Genomic DNA, 22,472 nt, shown 5'->3' on the forward strand with positions numbered 1-22,472 from the left:
AAGTGTCTCATTTAGGAGAGTCTTAGGAGCCTGTATCTCAATTCTGAGTAAGCATACTTGATTGGTAACATCAAGTCCTGGCTTCATCAGGGGAATTGTGTGTTGATACAGCTGATTAACTAGCTCACCAAAAAGGGGATGAGAAAAGAATACAGGAACTCCTCGCTTAAAGTCATCCCAGTTAACGTTTTGTTGTTACGTTGTTGATCAATTAGGGAACATGCACATTTAAAGTTGAGCAATGCTCCACTCTTACATTGTTTACCTGCCTGCTTTCTCCACAGTAGGCAGCCTCCCTACACTCCCCGCTTTTTCCACAGCGGGCAGCCTCCCTATGCTCCCCCCCGCCTCACAGCATTCCCCAGCCCCGGCAGCGCTTTTCCCCTCATCCCCCCCCCGCGGCAATCAGCTGGCTTGCTGTATTTAGGAGGCAGGAGGACTGGGCGCGCAGGCTTCCTTTACCTCCCCTGCCTCCTATGAGGCAGGGGGTAGGAGCAAGGAAGCAGCCTACGAAGTAAAGGGGGATGAGGTAGATGGGGGAGGAGGGGAAGAAGAGGCGGGTCAAGGGTGGGGACTTGGGGGAAAGGGGTGGGTGGGTGGGCTGAGGGTTAAGCCCCCTACCTCTGGTGCTTGCAGAGTAGGGGAAGCTGCCACTGCTGCTGCGCAACGTGCTTCTCCTAGCGTACAGCACCTTCAGCCTCCTTGCCTGCCTCATTAAATCCTGTTAAGTCACTGGAGACAAAGATATTGTCCCCACTCTGAAGAAAGATATCCTTGGCTTGGCCAAGAAAGCAGGTTTTGATGAGGTGGAAGAAGCTGATGTTACACAATTTCTGCAATCACACGGAGAAGAGCTAACCAGTGAAGATCTGATGCAACTAGAGGTGATGAGAGCAATGGAAGAAGAGGGCCAAGAAGTAGAACAACCACCAAGCCATCGAAATTTGACTGCCAAACATCTTTCTGAAGCTTTCCAAATGATTGAAGCTGGCTTGCAAATCCTGAGTGATGACGATCCTGACCGGGAACGCAGATCCAAAGTGATTAGGGGAGTTGGTCATCTAATGACTTGCAAAAAAAAATTTACCAAGAAAAAAAGAGGAAAGCAAAACAACAATCTCTAGATGTGTTTTTTCGAGTTCAGAAAGTTCAGCAAGAGGAGCAGCCAGACAATCTACCCTCTTCCATTCTCTGACTCCACCACCTCAACCAAGCTTCATACTCAGCAATGATTGTAGTATTAAATTGCTTGTTTAAAATGTGTATAATGCCTTTTGTCTGGCAAAAAAAAATTTCCCTGGAACCTAACCCCCCCTCCCATTTACATTAATTCTTATGGGGAAATTGGATTCACTTAATATCGTTTCACTTAAAGTCACATTTTTCAGGAACATAACTACAACGTTAAGTGAGGAGTTCTGTATGTTAAGATTAAACAGATCACATACATATCGTAATTTTTCTTCAAGCATCTGATGAGCAAGTGATGAATATAATGCACTACCATTTAATCAAGTACAATACAAATGAATTCTCAAATCTGAGACAGTATTGCACATTCTCCATTCTTTATTTACATAGATATTGCATGTGGAGCCGACCAAAGAGGACAACTGGGCTTATCTGGTTTTACTCAGTCCAGGAGGAAATCAGACAAAATCTCCACAGCTTAGGAACTGGGTGCTGATTGATCTGGAGGAATATTCTTCTCTCACTCCTCCGTATTGAGTTCTTTAAAAAAAAAAAAAAAAAAAAAAAAAAAAAGGCCTCTGTGATGTGTCCAAGTTTAAAAAAAAAAAATTGATTTATAAAGCAAAGCCATACACATCTATAGTTGCTTCTTCAGGAACTGTTTCATGAGCTTTTTGTAAATGACACTCTGTCAGACTTCATCCCTATGGGTGGAAAAAAAGGCAACTGTGTTACTGCTATGGATAAATTCAGAATCTTCCTTTACAATGATAATGCACATGAATAGAATATTTATGAAAACAAAAGGCTAGATTGTGATGGAAGCTAGCAATCTCCATTATTCTTTAGTCTCTAAAATACAAGGAAATGCACACAGTTCTCTTGCTGTGCCCGAGGATGTATGCCCCTTCCGTTCGTCTTGCTGGCTGCACCTGCTAGGATTCTGGGGATGGATCTTTCAGCCAGCGGATTCTGGAGGAATGAGCGTCTGTCAACATCATGCCAGTGATAAGGGCAAGTGGAACAAAAGACAAATTACAATCAGGGAAACATATTTTTTACCGAGACCACTGCTTCTCCTTATCTGTCAGGGGAACATAGATCACGCCCATCAGTTGTGTTTCCACGATTTGCCCATCACTGTTTTTGTCATACTGCATCAGAACCTGGTTTGCACCTGCAGGCCCAACTGGCAAGATCAACCGGCCACCTGGCTTCAACTGTTTCAGCAACTGGCAAACAGAAGAGTCAATATCAGCAAGGACCCGAAACAGTTTAAACAAGGAAAGAAAGACAAAAGTAAAGCTGATTATGAGGTCTACTATGTCCACCAAAGGCATTTACAGGTTTGCCAGTTTCACACAGAACAGAAAGGAAGCTATTCCAGTTCTGTTACAGCCACGGGTGCGAGGGAATGAATGCAGACAGACGACATGTCTGTTCATTCTTACCTCCTTTGGTACAGTGTCTGCTGCTGCTCCAACATGGATGGCATCATAAGGTGCTTCTTCAGGGTATCCCTGCCTGCCATCTCCAACTGCAGAGAGGGAATGTGCAATGAAGATGCTTGTTCATGTGGCAACTCAACCTAGAGAGCCCTCTATCTTTCCTTTCACTTGAAAGGTATGCGAGGAAGGCTTTTGTATGTCAGTTGTGTTGGCAATTTGGATTTCTACAAGAAGCCTACTAAGACAGGCTGCTCTATAAAGTTAATTTTTAAAGGAAGATAGATTTTGGAAACAGGCAACACCATTAGAGGAAGGAAGAACCAAAGCTGGGACGGACCCTACGTGACAAAGGAGGTTAGTGCAGACACAGGACTCCAGAGACATAGGTTTAAATTTGATGGGTTATAGATTCAGAGATATTTAGGTCAGAAGGGACCATTATGATCATCTAGTCTGACCTCCTGCACAATGCAGGCCACAGAATTTCACCCACCACTCCTACAAAAAAACCTCACACCTACATCTGTGCTATTGAAGTCCTCAAATCGTAGTTTAAAGACTTCAAGGAGCAGAGAATCCTCCAGCAAGTGACCCGGGCCCCATGCTACAGAGGAAGGCGAAAAACCTCCAGGGCCTCTTCCAATCTGCCCTGGAGGAAAATTCCTTCCTGACCCCAAATATTGCGATCAGCTAAACCCTGAGCATATGGGCAAGATTCATCAGCCAGATACTACAGAAAATTCTTTCCTGGGTAACTCGGATCTCACCCCATCTAATAGCCCATCACATCAGAGTTGGTAGTTTCCAATGGAGATACAGTCAAAAACCAAACCCAGTTAATTGGTATTAACTGCAATCTTTACTTAAAAGATTAGTACTGACATAAAAGAGTTGTTGCACACCTATAAGGACAAAGTTGTATTGAAAGAGCTGCTTGGAGAAGGATCAATTGAAGGGCACCTGCCTACATTATATATGGCTTCAGTCAGTGCTATTAGCCACCTAACCTTTAATTTGCACTTACATGTGGAAATTTAGTTATTCAACAGAAAAATAGTTTCTTAATTAATACTACTGTGACCAGTACCTGAGTACTAAGAAAATTATGCCAACCATAGAAAGGCAGGTCTCCAGAAACAGCAAGGGCTAAGCACTGCCAGACTACAATGCATTCAGGTACAGAAATGAAACACCAAGGTCATGGGCTACAGAGCTCACCAAGAAATTTCACACGTCCAGAAGTGAGCAGAGTTGGATCATCTTCTCTGACATTTCTAATGGATTCATGGACCAGCTCTTCAATATGTTCTATGCCTACTGCTTTCCCTGTGGGACTCACCTGAAAACAGACAGATGCTTCATTATGTGCATACAGAGATTGTGCATTTTACAGGGTGTTTTACTGTTGCAGTGGAAGGATTAGAGAGAATTTCCAGGGACTTGTCTATTATGGGGAATATCGGATTAGGAGGTGCAAATTCTGTATTAAATTAGTTTTAATGATGGGTAATTCTGTTTACAGAATCATAGGACTCGAAGGGACCTTGAGAGGTCATCTAGTCTAGTCCCCTGCACTCATGGCAGGACTAAGTATTATCTAGACCATTCCTGACAGGTGTTTGTCTAACCTGTTCTTAAAAATCTCCACTGATGGAGATTCCACAACCTCCCTAGGCAATTCCAGTGCTTAACCACCCTGAGAGTTAGGAAGCTTTTCCTAATGTCCATCCTAAACCTTCCTTGCTGCAATTTAAGCCCATTGCTTCTTGTTGATTAGGAATCCGCATAGACTGGGCTTGTCATCTTTCAGGTAACATGTATGTGTGTGTATGATGTGTGCACGTACGTACACACACACACGCTTACCCAAAAGATGACTAGCCCAGTCTATCGGGATTCCTAATCAGCATTCATTAGGAAAGATGTAGGCATCCGCTACAGGTGGATTGGGAAGAGGAACCAAAAGCCTTCCTTGTCAGGATTTCTTTTTGAAAATGTGACCAATTCCCTGGTAAGAGAGTGTCGTGGGCAATCTTCTAGTGCTCTAAGAGTCTATTTTCAGAAACTCTTTTCATTAAGTCATTTTCTGTAGAGTATGTTTCTTAAGTTCAACAAAGCAAGTGAAAGTCAGAAAGTGACCGTTTCTGTATATGGCACTTAATTCACTCCCTTTTCAGTGTATACCGGGTTAATCTGTCTACTAGATCATACTTCTGTTGGCAGATACACCATCTGTTTATACTCAAACTGACTGGAAGGATCACATTTATCTCTTGTTTAAGCTGATCTGGGGAGAAAAACCACAATAGCTTGCTTTAAGAAGCAGATTACTTCTCTTCATATTTTTTATCTCAAGCAAAGAAGCAAATCTTGTACTTTGCTCACCATTCTAGCGAAGCAAGCTGTGAGGTAACCACTTCCTGATCCCACATCCAGGGCCTTTGCTCCTTCCACTAGCTGATCCTTCAGCAACTCCAGAGCATGGGCATGCTATGGGGATAACACCAACAAGATGATATCATGATGCACACTTTCACACAGAGATATTAATTTCTCTCATGCCCCTCCCCCAGTTTTTCCAGTCAGAACTGTGCTAAGTGTGCAAGCATATTATGTTTAAAACAGAACTTTTTCCTTCCCATGACTCATTTTGCAGTGGTGTCCCAATGTTGAGTTTGTAAAATCATTCTGATGACAGCACTTTCGAAAGTTGTTAGGGATATGGATTTCACTAGTGGAATGTTTAGCAGAAAATATCTGGCTTGTGAAGAAGAGGATCTCTTGAAAAAATAGAAAACTTCAATTATTAGCCTTCATAAGACAGAGTTATTGTTTAAAGTAATTGTTCAAGGTTGACTGTCCTTCCTTAAAACTGTTTGTAAGCATTTCACACAGTTGTACAGGACACCAGTAATAAATGACATGTGGTACAAGACAGTGTCCAATGCTCAAGCATATAAGACCTATGTCAACTTGCTATTACATCTTTTAAATTAAAGCTACCTTTAAATTAAAGCTATGAATAGAATGGAAAGTTTATCTTACCATATGGGGTGCACTGATTGTAGCCTTATATCCTGAAAAGAAACCACTGACAGTTAAACACAAGTAGTATGAAATTATGACCATGTCTGAATAATTACTATTAACTACTTTAAAAGCAGTTTGTTTTTATTTTTCTTTCAATATTGCAAACCTTTTCTGTTCTCCCTCCTATCTGAGACCATGTACTGACTTAAACTACCTCCTCTAGGGGGTGTTAATGACAGCAAAACAATATTTCAGCTCCTGACTGTTCCAATCACCACCTAAGTGTTCCAATCAACACAACTTTTCAGGCTCATTCACAACCAACACAGTTCTGTTGCTTAGAGCCCACTTTTGCAACCACTCCAATCAATAAGAATTCTGAGCACAGAATTGACCTGTTACAAGTTTGTTCATAAGGAAGGGGAGGGGCGGGGGGAGGTAATAGCCACCAAAAATAGTTAAGTACTGTAATACCACAAATCGTCTAGCATTAAGCCACAAAGTGGATAAGCTCAAAATAGAAGACCAAAAAAAAAAATCAAACAGATATTTCAATATGCTTGGTGTAGAAAAATAAGTTGTCTGAGAAATCAACAGAGAGGTGGTAGTGGAGGCAGCAGGGAGAAGTCTCAGAATGGATAATAATAATTCAAGGTTCACCCCTCAAGATTTCAGGAAAGGAGGAGGAAAAGCTACAAACACTATCTGCCCGTGCTACAGATGTATGTGTCTGGAGGAAATTTAGATGTCTGTGCTGTGATACCGCAGTGAGAGAGATTTCAGCTTCAGTTTATTTAAAATGTTGATTTAGACCACGTTGCGAGGGAAGCTTTCAGGGCTGAGTGTGCATGGGTGAAATATCAATGTGAAGTATGGTTACTATGCCTTGTGACTTAGGGAAAAGACCTGTCCCGTAGAACGGAGTAATACTAAAACAAAAGTGTGGGTGTAGTGTTTAGCTGCAGTCATATCAGTTATATGTACCATTCATAATATTTTCATGGAAACTATTCAGTTAATGTGGACATTCATGAATGAGGAGTCCTTGTGGCACCTTAGGGACTAACAAATTTATTTGGGCATAAGTTTTCGTGGGCTATAACCCACTTCATCAGGTGCATGGAGGGAAAAATACAGTAGGACTGTATTTTTCCACAAGGACTCCTTGTTGTTTTTGCTGATACAGACTAATATGGCTACCCCTCGGACACTTGTATTCATGAACGAGCAAGTCACAAAATGGCTTCATCCGTCAAATGCAGGAATTCTACAGCCTAACCCCAAATTTTTTATTTTCCCTAACATCCCCTCCCCCAATTCAAACATGCCTTGTGATTCAAGGTGATAGGTGCCATGGATTTTATTGCAGAGTCAGGATTTTTCCTATTATCTTGGAGCTATCCTTTTTTTTAAAAAAAAATCCCATTTTCTGACTTTGCATGTGGAAGGAAAAAGTTATTTCCAGGAGGCTTTCACTCTAAGTATCACAATCCAGTTCCTGAGAGCACCAAATACTTTACTCAGGGCATACAGAAATACTGTTTACTATTTTCTCCTTTGAGTTTACACTGTTTGCATTTATCTATTTGATTTTTGGATCTACAGATGTTTTAAGGATTTCCTCTTTTCTGGCTCACAAATGACTATTCTCAAAGGTACTGAGTATGCACAACACAACTCCTACTGAAGTCAACTGGATTTGTGGGCACTTCTGAAATTCACACCAATGGCTTTTTGAGCAGTGTGTAGCATACACTCACTACACATGTAGCTGCAGCCTGCTTTCACTGCAGCCTGTATCCACACTTGCCACTACAGTGTGTGGCTACATGCAGCAATGAAAGGCTGCAGTCGGGGAGGCAGCAAAGAAAGGCTTGGGTGGAGGGGAGCTGCCGGAGCCTTTCACTACAGCAGGGAAATGCTCCAACAACAGGACACTACACTGCTAAAAACAGCCATGTAGACGTGAGCTGGTAAGGTATATAGCCTAGAGTTCAGACATACTGGGCACTCTACTTGCCCACCCATGCCAGCGGGACATGCAAGTGTCAGTATACCATACACTGCCCTAAATGTAGACATACCTTGTGTCAAGAAACAATGGTCTACCAACCATCAGGGCTAATCTTCCTATGCTTCATAAAGAGTTTTGTTCTTTAAATATAGTGGCCCCATGATCACATCTGAGCATTCCCAGCCTCCAAAGGGCAGATCCTTTTTCTGTTTCTCCCAAAGAAACCCTCAAGTAGTCTCATGCTGATACTCTTCTTGATGAGCCAGCAGTAAGAGTGCACATGAAATGTTCCTCTTTCCCATTCTTGACACTATTCCATATAGGCAAGACTTGCTAGCGTTGTAAACCAAGACGTACAAACTCACCCTGTGTCTTCCCTCCACTGTTCAATCACTGAGATTAGTGCAGCCATTACACACACCATAAAAGTGTCAATCCGCTACAAATTTCTTACCTATTGACTGAGGAGAATCCATGTATGGGAAATACTTGGTGTAGTGGGCTCTATCTGTGGCCATTAACACATCCAAGACCCGTTGAGATTTAATCACTCCATTTTCTTAAATAAAAAAAACCACAGAAAGAAAGATTTCAGCTATTTAGTACTGTAACATATTCAGGTTTGGACAGAGGCAGTGGAGGGTTTGGGAGGGATAGGCAATAGAGCTACTTGCATGTCTCCAGGTTTGTGGTTCACATCTATCCCAGGTAACTAGTGAGTAAAAGTAGCTACCCTCCAATAGCAGTTTGATGCCCTGCATCAAATAAGTTGACAATCTCAGGTCAGTTCCTAGCAGGCAAGTGCCTGCATTACCAAGCAACACACTTGGCAGTATCAGCAAAGAGGCAAAGGACCAAATGGACAGATTTAATTACACTCTGACCCCCTTACGTGGTTTCTTCAAGTCATATTAAGGCACCTTGGCAGGATGTAAAATTATGAAGTTAAGGAGAATGACTGCAGAGAAGTTCACAGTTCCTTCATTCCTAATTTCTCTGCAGTAACTCCCGCTGAGAGAACAGCTGTGTGGCTCTAGCAACAGGGGAATTCAAAGCTATTACCGTTACAACCCAAATCATTTGCCCAAAATGGAGTGGGAATACCAATAACTATTCTAGTCCCAGAACAGCTCATTGGAGTTAACCGCATAGAGCACTGACTGTAAAAGTCAGTTATATCAGCTTCAGTCTCCCTATGCTCTATGTAATTGATTTCAGAATCATACAAGAGGTGTTTTGCACATACCCAAATAAGTGACACATATGAGAGACTTTGGGTCTGGATAGTTTTTCCTACTAATCCTATCATCCTGTCCTGTTTAGGATTAGAAACAGAACAGTTTCAGGCTGTGACATCCAGATTCTGAAGTGGCTGAAGATAAAAGTGCCAAGACTACTGCAGGACATTTTAGAATGATGGATTACAATCCCACTCAGTCTAATGTGAAAATCAAACCTACAACTGTTAAAGTACTGAGAAGTTTCATTATCAGCTTTAAATGTGAGCCCTGAGGGGCTGCTGGTGGTACTCACTGTAAAGATTGTTGAGTAGCTCAGCATGTGTTTTCCCACTTGAAGTCCAGGCCATGGTTCTTGTGAGCAACAGTCCCATGAGCACAGTAAATATAGCACACTGCAGCACACGGCTCATGTCTCAGAAATGCACAGTGGCCTCCCAGGCCTTGCATGCCAGTCATTGGGGGAGGGGGCGGAAGAGGGTGCAGAAAGCAAGAGAGAGAGACAGACAGACTTTAAAACAAGCTCGGATAACACCCAGCAAAACTCAAATCCTTCCCAGTCACAAATGGCCAAGATTAAAATGATATACACATCCTATAGCCATTAAACAATTTTAGCAACCACTACATTTATGTTACATGATGTGCCTCATTACCAACCCTGAAGAATCAAGCCCTCTGACCAAACAACAGACAGAGCACGGATTGCTGCAATGCAAGAATTCCTCATATTTCTTTGCCAACACGTCTTAATGTGGACCTAGAGAAAGCACCTCCATGAATAAAAGGGTACTTCAGTTTAGGAACAGAGATGTCAGTTAGGGCTAACTGATGATTGTTCATATGATGTGGACACTTATTCCCAGAGAATATGGAATTAAATGCCCAAACACACATGGCAACAGCTTTCTGTCACCACTAACCTGGGCTGGATTCTAACTAGCAGTATAGAAATAAAAGGTTCTGTATCCAGTTATCACTTTTTTGCACTTCTCTGTGTTATGACCAACAGTGACCTCTGTTTTTGAAGATTCACCCATTCCGAAGATATGAAGATGTCCCTGGACTCACATAAGCCCTTAAATTCATTTTCTTTAATTAAAAAATTAACCAACATTACAAACACAACTTGAATGTCTAAAGAAGGAAAAAACTAAACACTATTGCTACACAAGTCTATAAGTATACAGACTATTATAGCACATAAACACAGCTCCTGCATTTCTATATTTTGCAGCAACTAAAAATTGCTTCTCAAAATTCAAGGAAGTGGGGAGGAATCTGTGTCATTTAAGGGCTTTATAACAGTCCCCTGATTACTGGGGAGCTACTTCAAGTACAGTTCTGCTTTGAAGAGCGTAATGGCATTTTCTTACTCCTTGTGTATATGTGGTCAGTTGTACTGTACTTTTTTTAACATTAGAGTCAGCACATAAGTTTTTATTAGCTTGTAATCCTTTTAGTCTCTCAAAGCCAACACAGCAATGGGAGAGTGAGCTGCAGTTCCTGTTCCATGATATGCACCAGAATTTTTTTCTAACTTCCAGCCAGTGATATCAGTGCAACCTACTGTCTTCAGATTCTGCTGTAATGATGTCTGTGAGGTAGCAATGCTTGTGCAATCCCTTCCCCTTCAATGTAGTGCACAGATGTCACTGAGCTTAATTTGGCCTGAAGAGCTATTTTTGCTAATGATGATGTGCAAGATGGTAAAAACCCAGATTGATTGTCAGAGCCTACGCTGAGTTTGCAGGACTGGGTGTTGGAAGAGACTCTGACCTGTAAATTAAGCACATTTGATGCAGAAGTATCAAGACAAACAAGAAACCTACAATGTTATTTCAGTAACCTTTCAGAGTAGAACTACACCTTAAACCTATCACCCTGTGTAACAATATACAGCAATGCCACTGTGACACTCTGCACTTTTATGTTCATTCCTTTTTCCAAGAGTGTGCTAAATTTTGTCATAATTGGATAAAAAATTATTTGTATCCAATTATTATTTTTATGCCTCATTACTTGTAGTCACTTAAAATCTTTCTGTAGTTTAGTCATAGAATATCAGGGTTAGAAGGGACCTCAGGAGGTCATCTAATCCAACCCCCTGCTCAAAGCAGGACCAATCCCCAACTTTTGCCCCAGATCCCTAAATGGCCCCCTCAAGGATTGAACTCACAACCCTTGGTTTAGGGGGGCAATGCTCAAACCACTGACCTATCCCCCCCCATGAAGTTAATAAAGTTGTTTTACTCAAATCAGTATGCTTGGATTGAAGTGTTTAGGAAACTTCACTTGGGATAAAAGGATTTCTGCATATCATTTTCTATTAATAAAATGATAGATTTTATATGAGCTTGTATTATCCAGGAGAGGGCTGGGCAGTATAAGATGCACATTTCTGGGGAAAAGTCTGGGACTGGGAATTTGCTGGCGTTGCTCTGCAGTGTAATTCAAGTATAGCTGGCCATGGCACTCATATAATATAGCTGGGAATATATGTGAGGCCAGACCAAGAGTGGTTGCTTTCACAGCAGAGCAGTATAAAAGCCACCTCAGGCTGGAGAACTGAGGGGACACAGCTGTTCAACAGTCCAGATTATACCATGTGTAATGTCACAGCCACACACCAATTTAGGACACGAAGTAAAGAATGAATCCAACCAAAGCTGCAGAGGGAACCTAAGCAGAAAAGACATAAGCGAGATAAATAGGAGTTTGGCCAGGGTACTGGAGCTCAAACACCTATTTTCACTAAAATACCACCACATCATCCTGATTTTGACTTTTTTCTCCCACATGCCACAACAGTTTGCAGAATATCAGTTGCCCAGCTTTTACTTTAAGTGGATTTAATGCTCTTGATGTGTGGACTGATGGAAGCCATTAAAGATTGCAGCTTTGAGAGTCCAAATTTTACTTTATAGATGGCTGCTAGGTAGATGTAGAGTCTTTGCCAGGGTGGATTTTCATATCTCTGAACCTTCTGCTATCTGTACATTTAGTAAGGGGGAATAACCTTTAAATCTTTGTACTTCTCAATCACAGTTACATACAGCCTTCTGTACTGGTCAGTCATTCCCATCCCCTGCCCTCAAAGCAAAGGGAAATTAGAATTAAACCATAGGGTCTCTATAATTACTCAACTTTCATGACCAGTGTGATCTACATATGCAAACAATGATGAAAAGGAAGCGACATGCAGTCAAGTAAGAGATGGAAAAAGCAAAGAGAAGGCTAAAACATGGCTTTCTGCCTTGGTCTGACCCAGAATGCTGGGAAAGGCAAGGGGAATGCCCAACTCTGCCCCCATCCCCACCAGGGCTTACTGCAGGATCCTGTTAAAACTGAAAATTACAAATAGCGTTGAGCTAGTAACAAGTTCTCCATGTCCGCTACCTGTTCCTTGACATACTTTATTGACCACCCAGAGACAAGTTTAGTTTTCAAGGACACCTTCCTCTCAAAAAAGTGAGAGTGAGGAATTCCCTTCTCACCTCAAAAGAGAGACCATTACTCTCTCCAGGTTGTACCATGATTGGCAGAAGGGTGACCCAAAACTCCAGGCTCACGGCCATAGGCAGAGGATATTTTGCACGTCTATAGCCTTTCTTCCAAGGACATCTTTAGGGTCAAATTCACTCACAGAACATCAAACTCTTTTTTCAGACCATTTTTTTCCCCTACAGAAAGAACAGTCTCACACAAATCATGAGTTGTTTTAAATGAAATCTTATAACCTAGCTCTAGGATTTATCACAGGCAAGTAAAAGAAAGAATTACTTTTGTGACTTATTATATCTGGCTAACTCCAGGTTACCTCTGCCCGAAACTCATAACAAAATAATATCGATACCCATACAGGATTTCTAGAGATTATTAATTTTTTCAGTTATTCCTTTTGCCATAAAGATTTTACTCGTTCTGTAGAAATCACAAGTGGAGCTTAATATTGAATAGTAGTGAAATTAATGCTTTAACATATAATATTTTGTGATTAAAGTACAGATCTCCATGGTGCAGAATGCAGCGCTGAAATGGTATAAATGTGATGTCAGTTAATATTACAAGGGTGAGGTGGATTATTTATTTTCAGTTTTAAAACTTTACTTGCAATATGAAAGTTGACTAGCATTTGTTCAGCTGAGAGATTTCCTCTCCCCTGCCCCACTGGTTTTAAAAGATGTTAAAGAAAATCAGATGGGAGAAGCCTGAAGGCAGTCCCACTGTGACATGTACTGGGAATGAATCCTTAATTCTGATGTACAATTATAGATTCATAGATATTAAGATCAGAAGGGACCATTATGATCATCTAGTCTGACCCCCGCACAACGCAGGCCACAGAATCTCACCCACCCACTCCTGCGAAAAACCTCTCACCTATGTCTGAGCTACTGAAGTCCTCAAATCGTGGTTTATTTGAAGTCAATGTGAAAAAGCAACCACTCCCTAGATAGGAATAAGATCAGTCCACTGACTCCATCTGATCTGGTATCTGACCAGCAGCAATGGCCAAAACTGGTTTCTTCAAGACAAGGCCCCTTAAATGCACCCCAATCAATTGTGCTGTGCTGTGCATTAGGGGCAGAGGAGGAAATGCCTTCTATACCCCTACAAGCAATGAATCTTCAGATCACAAACTATTTCAGTACCTCACTTATTTTAACTTGCATAACTATAGATGCTATTGCGTTGTGGAGCTGAGAATTAATGGACTGTGGGAATTTTCCTAAAAGAGAAAGCCTTAAGGCAAGGGTGCATGTGTGACAAACTACTCCATACTTAAGTGATAAAAATGTTTTTCCATCTCTTTACAGAACTTAAAATAACTAAAAAAAACCCCACTCTTTAATATTAATCAAAAGTTTGTTAGTTTTAAAGGGTGCACCTGGAGAACACATGGCAACACTGGAATGGGATAAGTGAAAGCAACAGCAGGGATTCAAGATGTTATGTAACATACTAATTTGTCAGAAGATTCCCCCTGAGAATATTGCTGATTATTACTTACAGCGTTCTCCACCTAACTACAGATTGCTTAATTACACAATCAGTTTACGCATATAAGAATCAGAGCATGATCAGTGGCAAGTTATTACAGTAGAACCAGTAGGAATACCAGCGTTAGGAACTGACTAGTCAAGGACACACTGCATTTGGAACCGGAAGTATGCAACCAGGCAGCAGCAGAGATTAAAAAAAAAAAGAAAAAAAAACAAATACAGCACAGTACTGTGTTAAACATAAAGGGAAAGCAGCACTTTTCTTCTACGTAATAAAGTTTCAGAGCTGTATTGAGTCAATAGTCAGCTGTAAACTTCTGGAAGAACCACCATAAGGGTTTGTTCAGAGTTAGGAGCAGCCTCCACTCCCGAGGTGTTTGTAAGGCTGAGGCCCTAGTGTAAAAGTTAGCTACACCAGGGGCCTTTTAAAGATTCACTCTTCAAAGTGAGCTGTAAACGCTGCTCGCTGATGTGTTACAGCTTCTGCCCCTTCACTTCTCCGAAGAGGTTTGGTCCCCCCGCGACCTTTCCCACCAGCGATTAGCAGCTGCAGCACAGTGCAAGGCAACACGTCACTGGGGTATAAAAACATCCCGTTGGGAAACAACACACGTGTCTCACTGGCCAAGGGAACGTGCAAGGCCCTGAGAGGGCTGGACAGTTTCCAGCTCTCTCCATGCCTCCCTCCCTCCCTTCGCGCTTGCACCCAGGAGCGGGCGCGCAGCGTGGGGCAGGTCCTGGGCTGTGCAGACAGCGACTAACCAGGGTTTGTAAAATCAAGCCTCTGACTCCGGTGCCAGCGAGTTAAAATCGGAGGCAAACAAAACAAAACAAACCCTCCCACCGCTCGAGCCTGCGGGAACCGGCCGGCGCTGGCAGCCCTCGCCCCGGACTGGCTGGGGGCCCCAGCGCTGGGCGAAGGAAGCTGAGGCGCCCCCCACGGGCTCGGATCGAGGCGGGCAGGTGGCGCCGCGGGAGGCCGCGGAAGGGAGCTCTCCGATGGGCGGCAGGGCGCGGCGCAGCTCAGCCCCGCCCAGCGGAGCAGGGACTCCGGTGCCCACCGAGCCCGCGGGGAACGGCCACTTAGGGCGGGGGAGGGGGCGGACAACGCTACGTCCCTCCCTAGCATACCCGACCAGGACCCCGCGCTGCCCCTGCGGAAGTGGAGTGGGTCAGTGCATCAGCCTCACCTGCGCAGGCGCACTAGGGCCTCCCCCTAGCCCTCATACCGCAGACAGACCCACTTTCACGACCCCTGTGCTATGTGTAACAACGACTTGCCCTCCCGCGCTCCGTTTGTTATGAGAAGAGGCCAAGTTCCGCCCGGTTTCAAGATGGCGTCATGCCAAGAACCGCGCAACGTTTCCCGCCCCTTCTCTCCAGAAGGAGGAGTAATAGGCACTTTCCTGTAGCCAATGGCTGGCACGGCAGGGCTGCCCTTCCATTCGCTGATTGGTCAGGCTACACGTCAGAGAAACCTCAGTACGTCCCCATTCGTCCTACCCTGGAAGGAAGAGGGGGCAGCAGTGAGGGACTCAGGTAGGTGGGGGTCTTGGGCTCTGCGGGTATTGGGGTGTCGCTGCTGCCTCTGTGCCGGGAGGGGCTGTCACCGCACCTCTGGCTTCAGCTGGGGAAAGGTCTGGGAGGCTGTTCCCCCAAGAGGTGGTACCAGCTCCCCGAGGCTGATGGGCCTCCATGATGAGGCCATTGGCGGCTCCACCATCCTTTGGACTTGACCCTGCTGAGATTTTGAGCCTTTATTTTTATGCCTGGCCCATGCCCCCGAGGCAAAATATGTGCCCTGCATGGAAGATGGGCAGCCTCCCCCCAGTTATTTACTCAGCCCTAGACTCTCTCTGAAAGGGGATGTGCATAAAATGTGCATGAAGTGTGCAAAAGCCACACTTGGCTTTTTGGGATTTACATAACCTGAGCAACAAGATTTTTGTAATCATGCCTTTTTGGTCCATGTGACTAGGCTCTGGCAAACCTGAGACTTTGTTCACTGTGGCAGAATTGCTGCATTATGAAGTAGTGTTTGGTTTGAAAATTTCAGGTTTAGCTGAATGGCCTGTAAATCACAGGATGGACCTATCAAAATCAGCGTGGCTCTTTACAAAATATAGTGTAAACTGGAGATTATTTGAAACTGACGGAGGTGCAAGCTTTTCTGAATCATTCTATTATGACTCATACAGCATAGATCACATAATCCCAGTATGCAAATACAATCTATTAGTACAAATTTCCCTTTATGGAAAGTGAGAAACAAGACTTTGTGATTTTCTGAAAGGAGCTTTCTAGAAATCTAAAATCTATTTAGACTTAAGGCTGGGGAAAAAATCATGTGTAGATGGAAACATTGTTTTACAGGTGACGCTTACAATTCATCACATGTATTTTTTCAGGATTTCTGCATAATGAAAATGATTGAGAATGTTGACTCTGTAGTAACTAGGTCAAGCCAGGACCTCTGGGCTGAAATCTGTTCCTGTCTGCCAGATCCAGATCAGAAAGAAGACTTTAGTGATGCTTTTACAGATTGCTTCACAGATTCTTACATCAGTAGAGAAAGCCAGGATGAAGAACCAGATGGTTCTTTCCAAGCAAATCTGAAGCCCTGGGCACCTCTGAAAGATTCAGAGACATATTTAGCATCGCTAGGTGAGTAGATATTAAAATTCTGATTTCTGAGTTTGCTTCAGTCAGAAAGTAAGTTGAGAGAATGGTGAGGGCTTCTGTATCTCTGTTAATGTAATTGTAACTCAGGGGATGACACTCATCCCTTTGAATTAAAAGACTCTGGACTCAGGCTCCCATGAGGATTTGACTTGTACCCAATGTTGATAGTGCACTGAAGTACTGGCAATCTGAGGAGCTGCAAAATTAGCTTGGTTGAGCTTCAGCTGGACGGTTAAAACTGAGGCCCTTTCTACACATTTCTGGGTATTTCTATGGGTGAATTAAAGATCCCACACCTTCTTTCAAAAATAATTCAGAGTTAACCACTGTTCCTCCTCTAAAAATAGTTTCCACTGCATTTAACTATGAATGGGGAATGTGTTCTGAATTACCCATATCTAATTTGTTGCTTTGTGAAACATTTTGGGACACTTCTAATCATTCTGTTAAATATGTTGTGTGCTTATGGAGAGAAATGCAGTTTACTCTTGATCTGTGACCACTGTCCAGCTTGGGGGAGAAAAACTTAAAACAGATACCAGTGGTACTTTCCTAAGTCCTGCACACTAAAGAGACCAAAAAAAGAAGTCACTCACAGTAGTTGCGCAGATCTTCATAATGTGATTATCTCTCTTCTTTCTTGCACACTTTACATGTCCTGACATCAGTTCTTCTCTTGTGCTTTGATCAGGTGTCAAATAGTTAGTTGACACTTAAGTTCTTATGACTAGGCTTCGGAGTCAGTACCTTGTTGCAGCTAATAGGAACTCTTTGTACCTCACAGTTACGGTTTCAGCCTGTGTGCAGAGTTGCAAGGTTTCACAATTTTTGCAACCACAAGGGCTAGAGACTTATGTCTTAAAACGACAACTTAGCATCTGGAGCACAAGATGACAGCCTCCAAAAAGAAATACTGGCCTGTTATGCCACCACAAGCTGGCCCAATTTGACTCCTTCCTATGACGTTGTTCTCTGTCAAAACTACAGTGAGCACAAGTTAATACATGAGCCAAATAAAGAAGAAATCCACAATAATGGAATTTTTAAAAAACAACCCTATTGATTTAAACAAAAGAATGCACTCCTCCAGATTTCAAGTAGTAGTAAAATAGTTAACTTTTAAATATCATTTAATCATGTAGAGTTAATCTAACCCTTTGGATTTAAACTCTCTCACCATAACCTCCTGTTTTTTCTCTTTCTTCAGTAAAACTTCTTTTTCTTCCGCCCAGAGAGAAGACTGATGAGAATTAAGGGTTTGTCTCAGGAAGTGACCTCCAAGGATATGCTGCATACTCTGGCCCAAGCAAAGAAGGAATGCTGGGATAGGTTCCTGCAGGAAAAGTTTGAGTCCGAATTTTATGTGGAGGGACATGAATCTGAAGAGAGGTAACAAACGTGATGAGGAAACGCCAGTCAGACTGATTCAGGGATTACCATTAGCAAATAGAGCAGAGCTTTCTTTTAAAAGAGTAAAATAAAATTGTTGGAGATTTCTAGTGAAGTGTGTGTGTGTGGGAATTACAGCATTACAGTAATATTGTTACTTAATGCTTTGCCTCTTCCGAGCAATTCACTGATATTATTACAGCATTTCAGTGAGACAGGAAAGTAGCCATATCTCCACCTTATACATAGGATGACTGTGGCAAAGAGGGTAAGGCCTGAATTTTTAAAAGTCCACTAATTTTGGGTGGCTCAATTTTGGGGTGTCCAACTTGACACATGTTGCGCCTGCTTTTCATAGGTGCTGTGACTTCAATTGCTTTATTTAGAATGGTGGGTGCTCAGGCATGCTGAAAATATGGCCGAATATGTCTCCGTTTGGAAATATCTAAAAATTTAGGTCTAATCCTAGAGTGAGAAGCTCCATGCAGGCCAGCTCCTGATTCTGTGCAGAGCCCCACTGAAGTCCACACTGCTCCAGCAAGAGAGATACCTGTGAGGAACTTCTTGTAAGATCAGGTCCGGGCAGGACTTGGTGTCAGAGCTCAGATTAGAACTCTTGAGTTCCTGGCTTCTGTTTCTATGCTTAGTCTGTAGTGCTCCTGTGAGCTCTCTCCCTTGAAAATAAAGTTTTATATAAGTGCTAAGTATTAGCATCCTCATTAGGTAGGTCAGATAAAGGAAACAGAAATTGTTCTGGCTTGAACTGCATGTTCTCCTCCATAGCACAAAGGTCCTAGTTCCATCTCCTGAAAGATGCCATTTTCTATATATTGAACTGCAGTCCCTTAGAGACAGTGTCCTGACTTGTGTTACAGATGCCATTAAAACATCATGTGGGGATGTCAGGAACCAAACATTCATCTTCTTGAGCACAGTGGATTCCTGTTTCTTCTCTGGCACACAGATTAGTCAGTTAATAGATCCTTCCTGTACCCATAGGAGAGCCTATAAAATGGAAGAAAGGCCTGTGGAGGGTTAACACCACCAGATTTTATAATTCAGTACTGGCTTTTACTGCTGCCTTATATTTAACTTCTTACTTCTTTCCCTCAGCACCCTGGAACATTTAAAGCGGTGGCTGCAGCCTGATAAAGTGGCAATCAGTACTGAAGAGGTACAGTACCTGATTCCCCCAGAGTTCCATATAGAGAAGCAAGAAACTGAAGAAGAGTCTCCAGCAGCAGAACAATGAAATGCACTCCAACCATGCAAAGCTGCTGTCCAAGGACTGACAGAGCTGCATTCAGTGGCAGTAATAAAAGGGTAGGGTGAGGAAATTGCCAATTTTTGGTCAGCAAGGGAAAGAGCTATGGACATCCAGAGGATAAAATTGCATTTGTTATCGACAGGAGTGAAGTGTCCTGCAACTTTGTGCATGCTGGACTTAAATCTTGTTTTTAGCTACGTGGTTTCCCATCTTGTAGTAAACCAGTCATTCCAGTTTAAAAAAAAAAAAGTTTTATAATTCACTGAAATGATTACTGAACAAAAAGAAGCTGGTCAAAAAAGGTGATATCCTTGAGTAGTGCAGCTAATAACTCAAAAGACTGAGTCATTTCTTCCTCCTTTCTTGTACCCTCTCTTTGTGGCTATATCTTTCCTGTTGTTAGCTTCACAGGCGTTATTTGTTGATCTGTTACAACAATTCCGCTGTAAAGTTATCTGTAAAACTCCACAATTTGTGCTTGAGTTGGCTCTAAACGGTATCCTGGAGAGATGAGAAACATTTGCTCTGTTTGGTTTTGGTGCAAACTAAATGGGATTCTACTCTCCAATGATAATTATCAAAGCCTGTTTAAAATTCTTCTCTTTATAATGTACCAGCCTGGAATATCACATTTATTGGACCTTCAGACAGTCTTGTATGAAAAGAGGTGTTTCTCTACCTTTTTCTTCTGTTTGATTTGTTTCCCACTCCCCCCCTCCCCCAAGAGGGGCAGGTTAGATTCTAAATCTAAATGATAGATTCTAAATCAGTGGCAGTGACAACCGATCAATGGATTATTTTCATGTTAAATAATTCCTTGTGAGTCTTACATTAAGCCTGTTTCTATAGATACTTGATCTGTTTTATCTACAGCAAGTTGTCCCCGTCCCCCATCATTACTCAAAGGGTCTGTAATCCTGACCTTTGTATGAGACTGACTCTTATAATTATTGTATAGCTGCAGTTTCTTATATGGTATCAACAGCATAGGGCAATAGAGAGCAATGGCTTACATCTTCTGCTGGGGACAGTACTTAAAACTGTAGTGATTAGTTCTAATACTTTATACCGATATAGACGTTATGTAGCAAATATGGATCTGTGAAAATGCACTTGCAAAACAGCTTCTTGAAATACCTACCCGTTTCTATGTCTCCATAATTGAGTAGTGCTATTGTTTGTTTTGAAGCGAGCCATAGTTTTACTGCTACTTGTGAGCAGGAAGTCCAGTAGGATGACTTGGGACTTGTCTAAATGGGGAAATTTACCTGCAGAACTATACTGGTATAGTTATGGCAGTATAAGTCCCTGCATGAACACACTTATTCCAGAATAAGTGTCTACATGGGAAATTTTCCCAGTATAACTATACTGGTCTGGTGCTGTCAGTAAATTTTCCTGTGTAGTCATGAGAAATACAGCTCATCATTTGAACATACAGAGTTGGGTCTTTTATTGGCCCACACAGCTGGGAAGAATTTACAGTATTAGTGCCAGTGAAAACCTGGACTTAAGTTTTCTTCAGTGCAAAGCTATTTATTTGAAAGAATCCGACAAGCAGCAAAAAGGTTATACAATGCTTTTCCCTAATAAGCCTCAATTCCCCAAGCATAAACTCTCTTAGTAACTATGCTGGCCCTACGCATTATCCTGATTGGCAAATAAAGCAGGTATAGCTACCAGTTCTAGATGAAGACTTCTTTTCCTTTTCTTCTCAAGCACTTGGTCTGTCAAATGTCCCCAGGGCAGCGTGTTGGCTACCCTGAAACCCTGTGACCTAAAAATCTCTCGCAGAAGGGTGTTGGCTATAGTGGCCGTCCTACAGCATCACAAGCCTCCTTAGATATTAGTTGGGGTGGCAGTGGCACATAGGATTATTCTGCAGTACTTATACACTTATCTCCAGGGAGTCATATGTCCTCGAAATATGCCCTGTTGGCATTTCATGACTTGTTTTTTTTCCTGCTTAATATTTTCGGAAGGGACTACAGGCACAGACTGAAGGCCGACTAACATTTACCTTTTCATCAGTCATTCACCTGAGCTCTTTTTGTTGTGCTGTCCTAAGGAGTCAGTTGATGCAAGTCAGTTAGTACCAAGTCCACCATCTGTATGTTTTCTGCCTGTTTTCTAGGTGGTCTGACCATTGACTGACCGTGACAGTTCTTCCAGATCAGCACAGATACACAGAGCCCCAAGTAAACATCCAAAGTACATAGTTGTGTCAGCATACAAATGCAGTTTCAACACTCTCACTCAGTAACTTTTGATACCACTTGTCGGATGCTAAGGGAATGCTGCTCCCAAAATCCCCTAGCAAATTCATATTTACTAAGCTGTACCAGACCCAGGTCAACCACAGTAATTCATAATTCAGCACCATCTCAACATTAAGGACAGGAGATTTATAAGATGTGGGTTTTTAAAATTAAATTTCCACTATTTAACTCCCCAAATTTTAAAATGCTATTTAAAAATAGAATAAGTGTAAATTTAAAAATCTCTTGCTTTATTATACATTGATACTGAGTTTCTATTCTGTAGCTGAAACTATGTTGTCAGACTATAATGAGGGTGACTTCCTATTTGATACTGTTCACAAGAACATGTAAATGATTTCCTCTTTTTTGTAATCAGAGATTGTGGTTAGGATATTTTATGCTACACTGTAGTTTCCCTTTAAAGCTGCTAGTAAGGAGATTATACACCTGGAATCAGAAAGTCTCAAACTAAGTTGAAGTTTCAACAAAATTTAAATATTTGAACCTACAGAATGAGTAACTGAGGTAATCTCGTGCAAAAATAAACCAGTTTCTATGAGTTAAATTTTAAGTATAATAAAATGAAGCTAAATATATGAATTGACTCTTCTGTTTTTCCAGAGGGGGAAGCTTAGAGCAAGCAATTTTGGTTTTTGATCTTTCCATTTTAAAAAGTATCGAGATCCCCAAGGAAAAGGAGGATTGGTGGATAAAGCTTTGTTGTCTGAATACATCATTAGCAACTGAGCTCTTCCTGTTTACACTGATGTGCCACCAGTCACATAGCATCCCCACTGGATGTCACTGCCCTGAACAGTGTACATTAGTAAGGTGGTGTAGATTACACACTGAACTATGGACATGTAGTCCTATGTCCTTTTGAGCCAATCTTGATACCTCAGAGATGGGAAAACTGAAAGGGGAAGTGGGCCGTTGTAGTCTGTAA

General features: G+C 42.1%; 2 protein-coding genes across 6 annotated transcripts; one reads left to right on the top strand and one right to left on the bottom strand.

Moving 5' to 3' along the window:
* Positions 1 to 1,551: 1,551 nt before the first annotated feature.
* LOC311522296 (protein-L-isoaspartate(D-aspartate) O-methyltransferase-like) lies at positions 1,552 to 15,266 on the bottom strand (the record flags this gene model as incomplete). 5 transcript variants are annotated; one of them, XM_084631452.1, is made up of 9 exons in its annotated part: positions 15,118 to 15,266; positions 9,217 to 9,364; positions 8,138 to 8,242; positions 5,685 to 5,716; positions 5,025 to 5,129; positions 3,858 to 3,978; positions 2,643 to 2,728; positions 2,254 to 2,423; positions 1,552 to 1,895 (listed from the first exon to the last, which is right to left on the bottom strand). In XM_084631452.1, exons 2-9 carry the CDS (start codon positions 9,332 to 9,334, stop codon positions 1,883 to 1,885), a joined length of 750 nt encoding a protein of 249 aa, XP_084487578.1. In that variant the 5' UTR covers positions 9,335 to 9,364; positions 15,118 to 15,266. The 5 variants fall into 5 exon arrangements, with proteins under 5 accessions (XP_084487578.1, XP_084487579.1, XP_084487581.1 ...); XM_084631453.1 differs by having other exon boundaries at positions 15,059 to 15,118; XM_084631455.1 differs by lacking the exon at positions 15,118 to 15,266 and adding an exon at positions 14,690 to 14,988.
* Positions 15,267 to 15,370: 104 nt separating this feature from the next.
* CCDC32 (coiled-coil domain containing 32) lies at positions 15,371 to 22,085 on the top strand. The gene is made up of 4 exons (XM_084631457.1): positions 15,371 to 15,466; positions 16,336 to 16,591; positions 17,842 to 17,998; positions 19,112 to 22,085. Exons 2-4 carry the CDS (start codon positions 16,348 to 16,350, stop codon positions 19,248 to 19,250), a joined length of 540 nt encoding a protein of 179 aa, XP_084487583.1. The 5' UTR covers positions 15,371 to 15,466; positions 16,336 to 16,347; the 3' UTR covers positions 19,251 to 22,085.
* The last annotated feature ends 387 nt before the right edge of the window (positions 22,086 to 22,472 follow it).

The sequence above is a fragment of the Lepidochelys olivacea genome (genome assembly GCF_965140295.1).
Source record: "Lepidochelys olivacea isolate rLepOli2 genome assembly, chromosome: 6".
NCBI classification, from domain to species: domain Eukaryota; kingdom Metazoa; phylum Chordata; order Testudines; family Cheloniidae; genus Lepidochelys; species Lepidochelys olivacea.

Bases quoted from the DNA above. Each gene is read 5' to 3' on its own strand.
- CCDC32 (XM_084631457.1), top strand. From the start codon at position 16,348: ATGAAAATGATTGAGAATGTTGACTCTGTAGTAACTAGGTCAAGCCAG. The intron at 16,592-17,841 runs GTGAGTAGATAT...TCTTCCGCCCAG, and splicing joins GACATATTTAGCATCGCTAG to AGAGAAGACTGATGAGAATT. The intron at 17,999-19,111 runs GTAACAAACGTG...TCTTTCCCTCAG, and splicing joins GGACATGAATCTGAAGAGAG to CACCCTGGAACATTTAAAGC.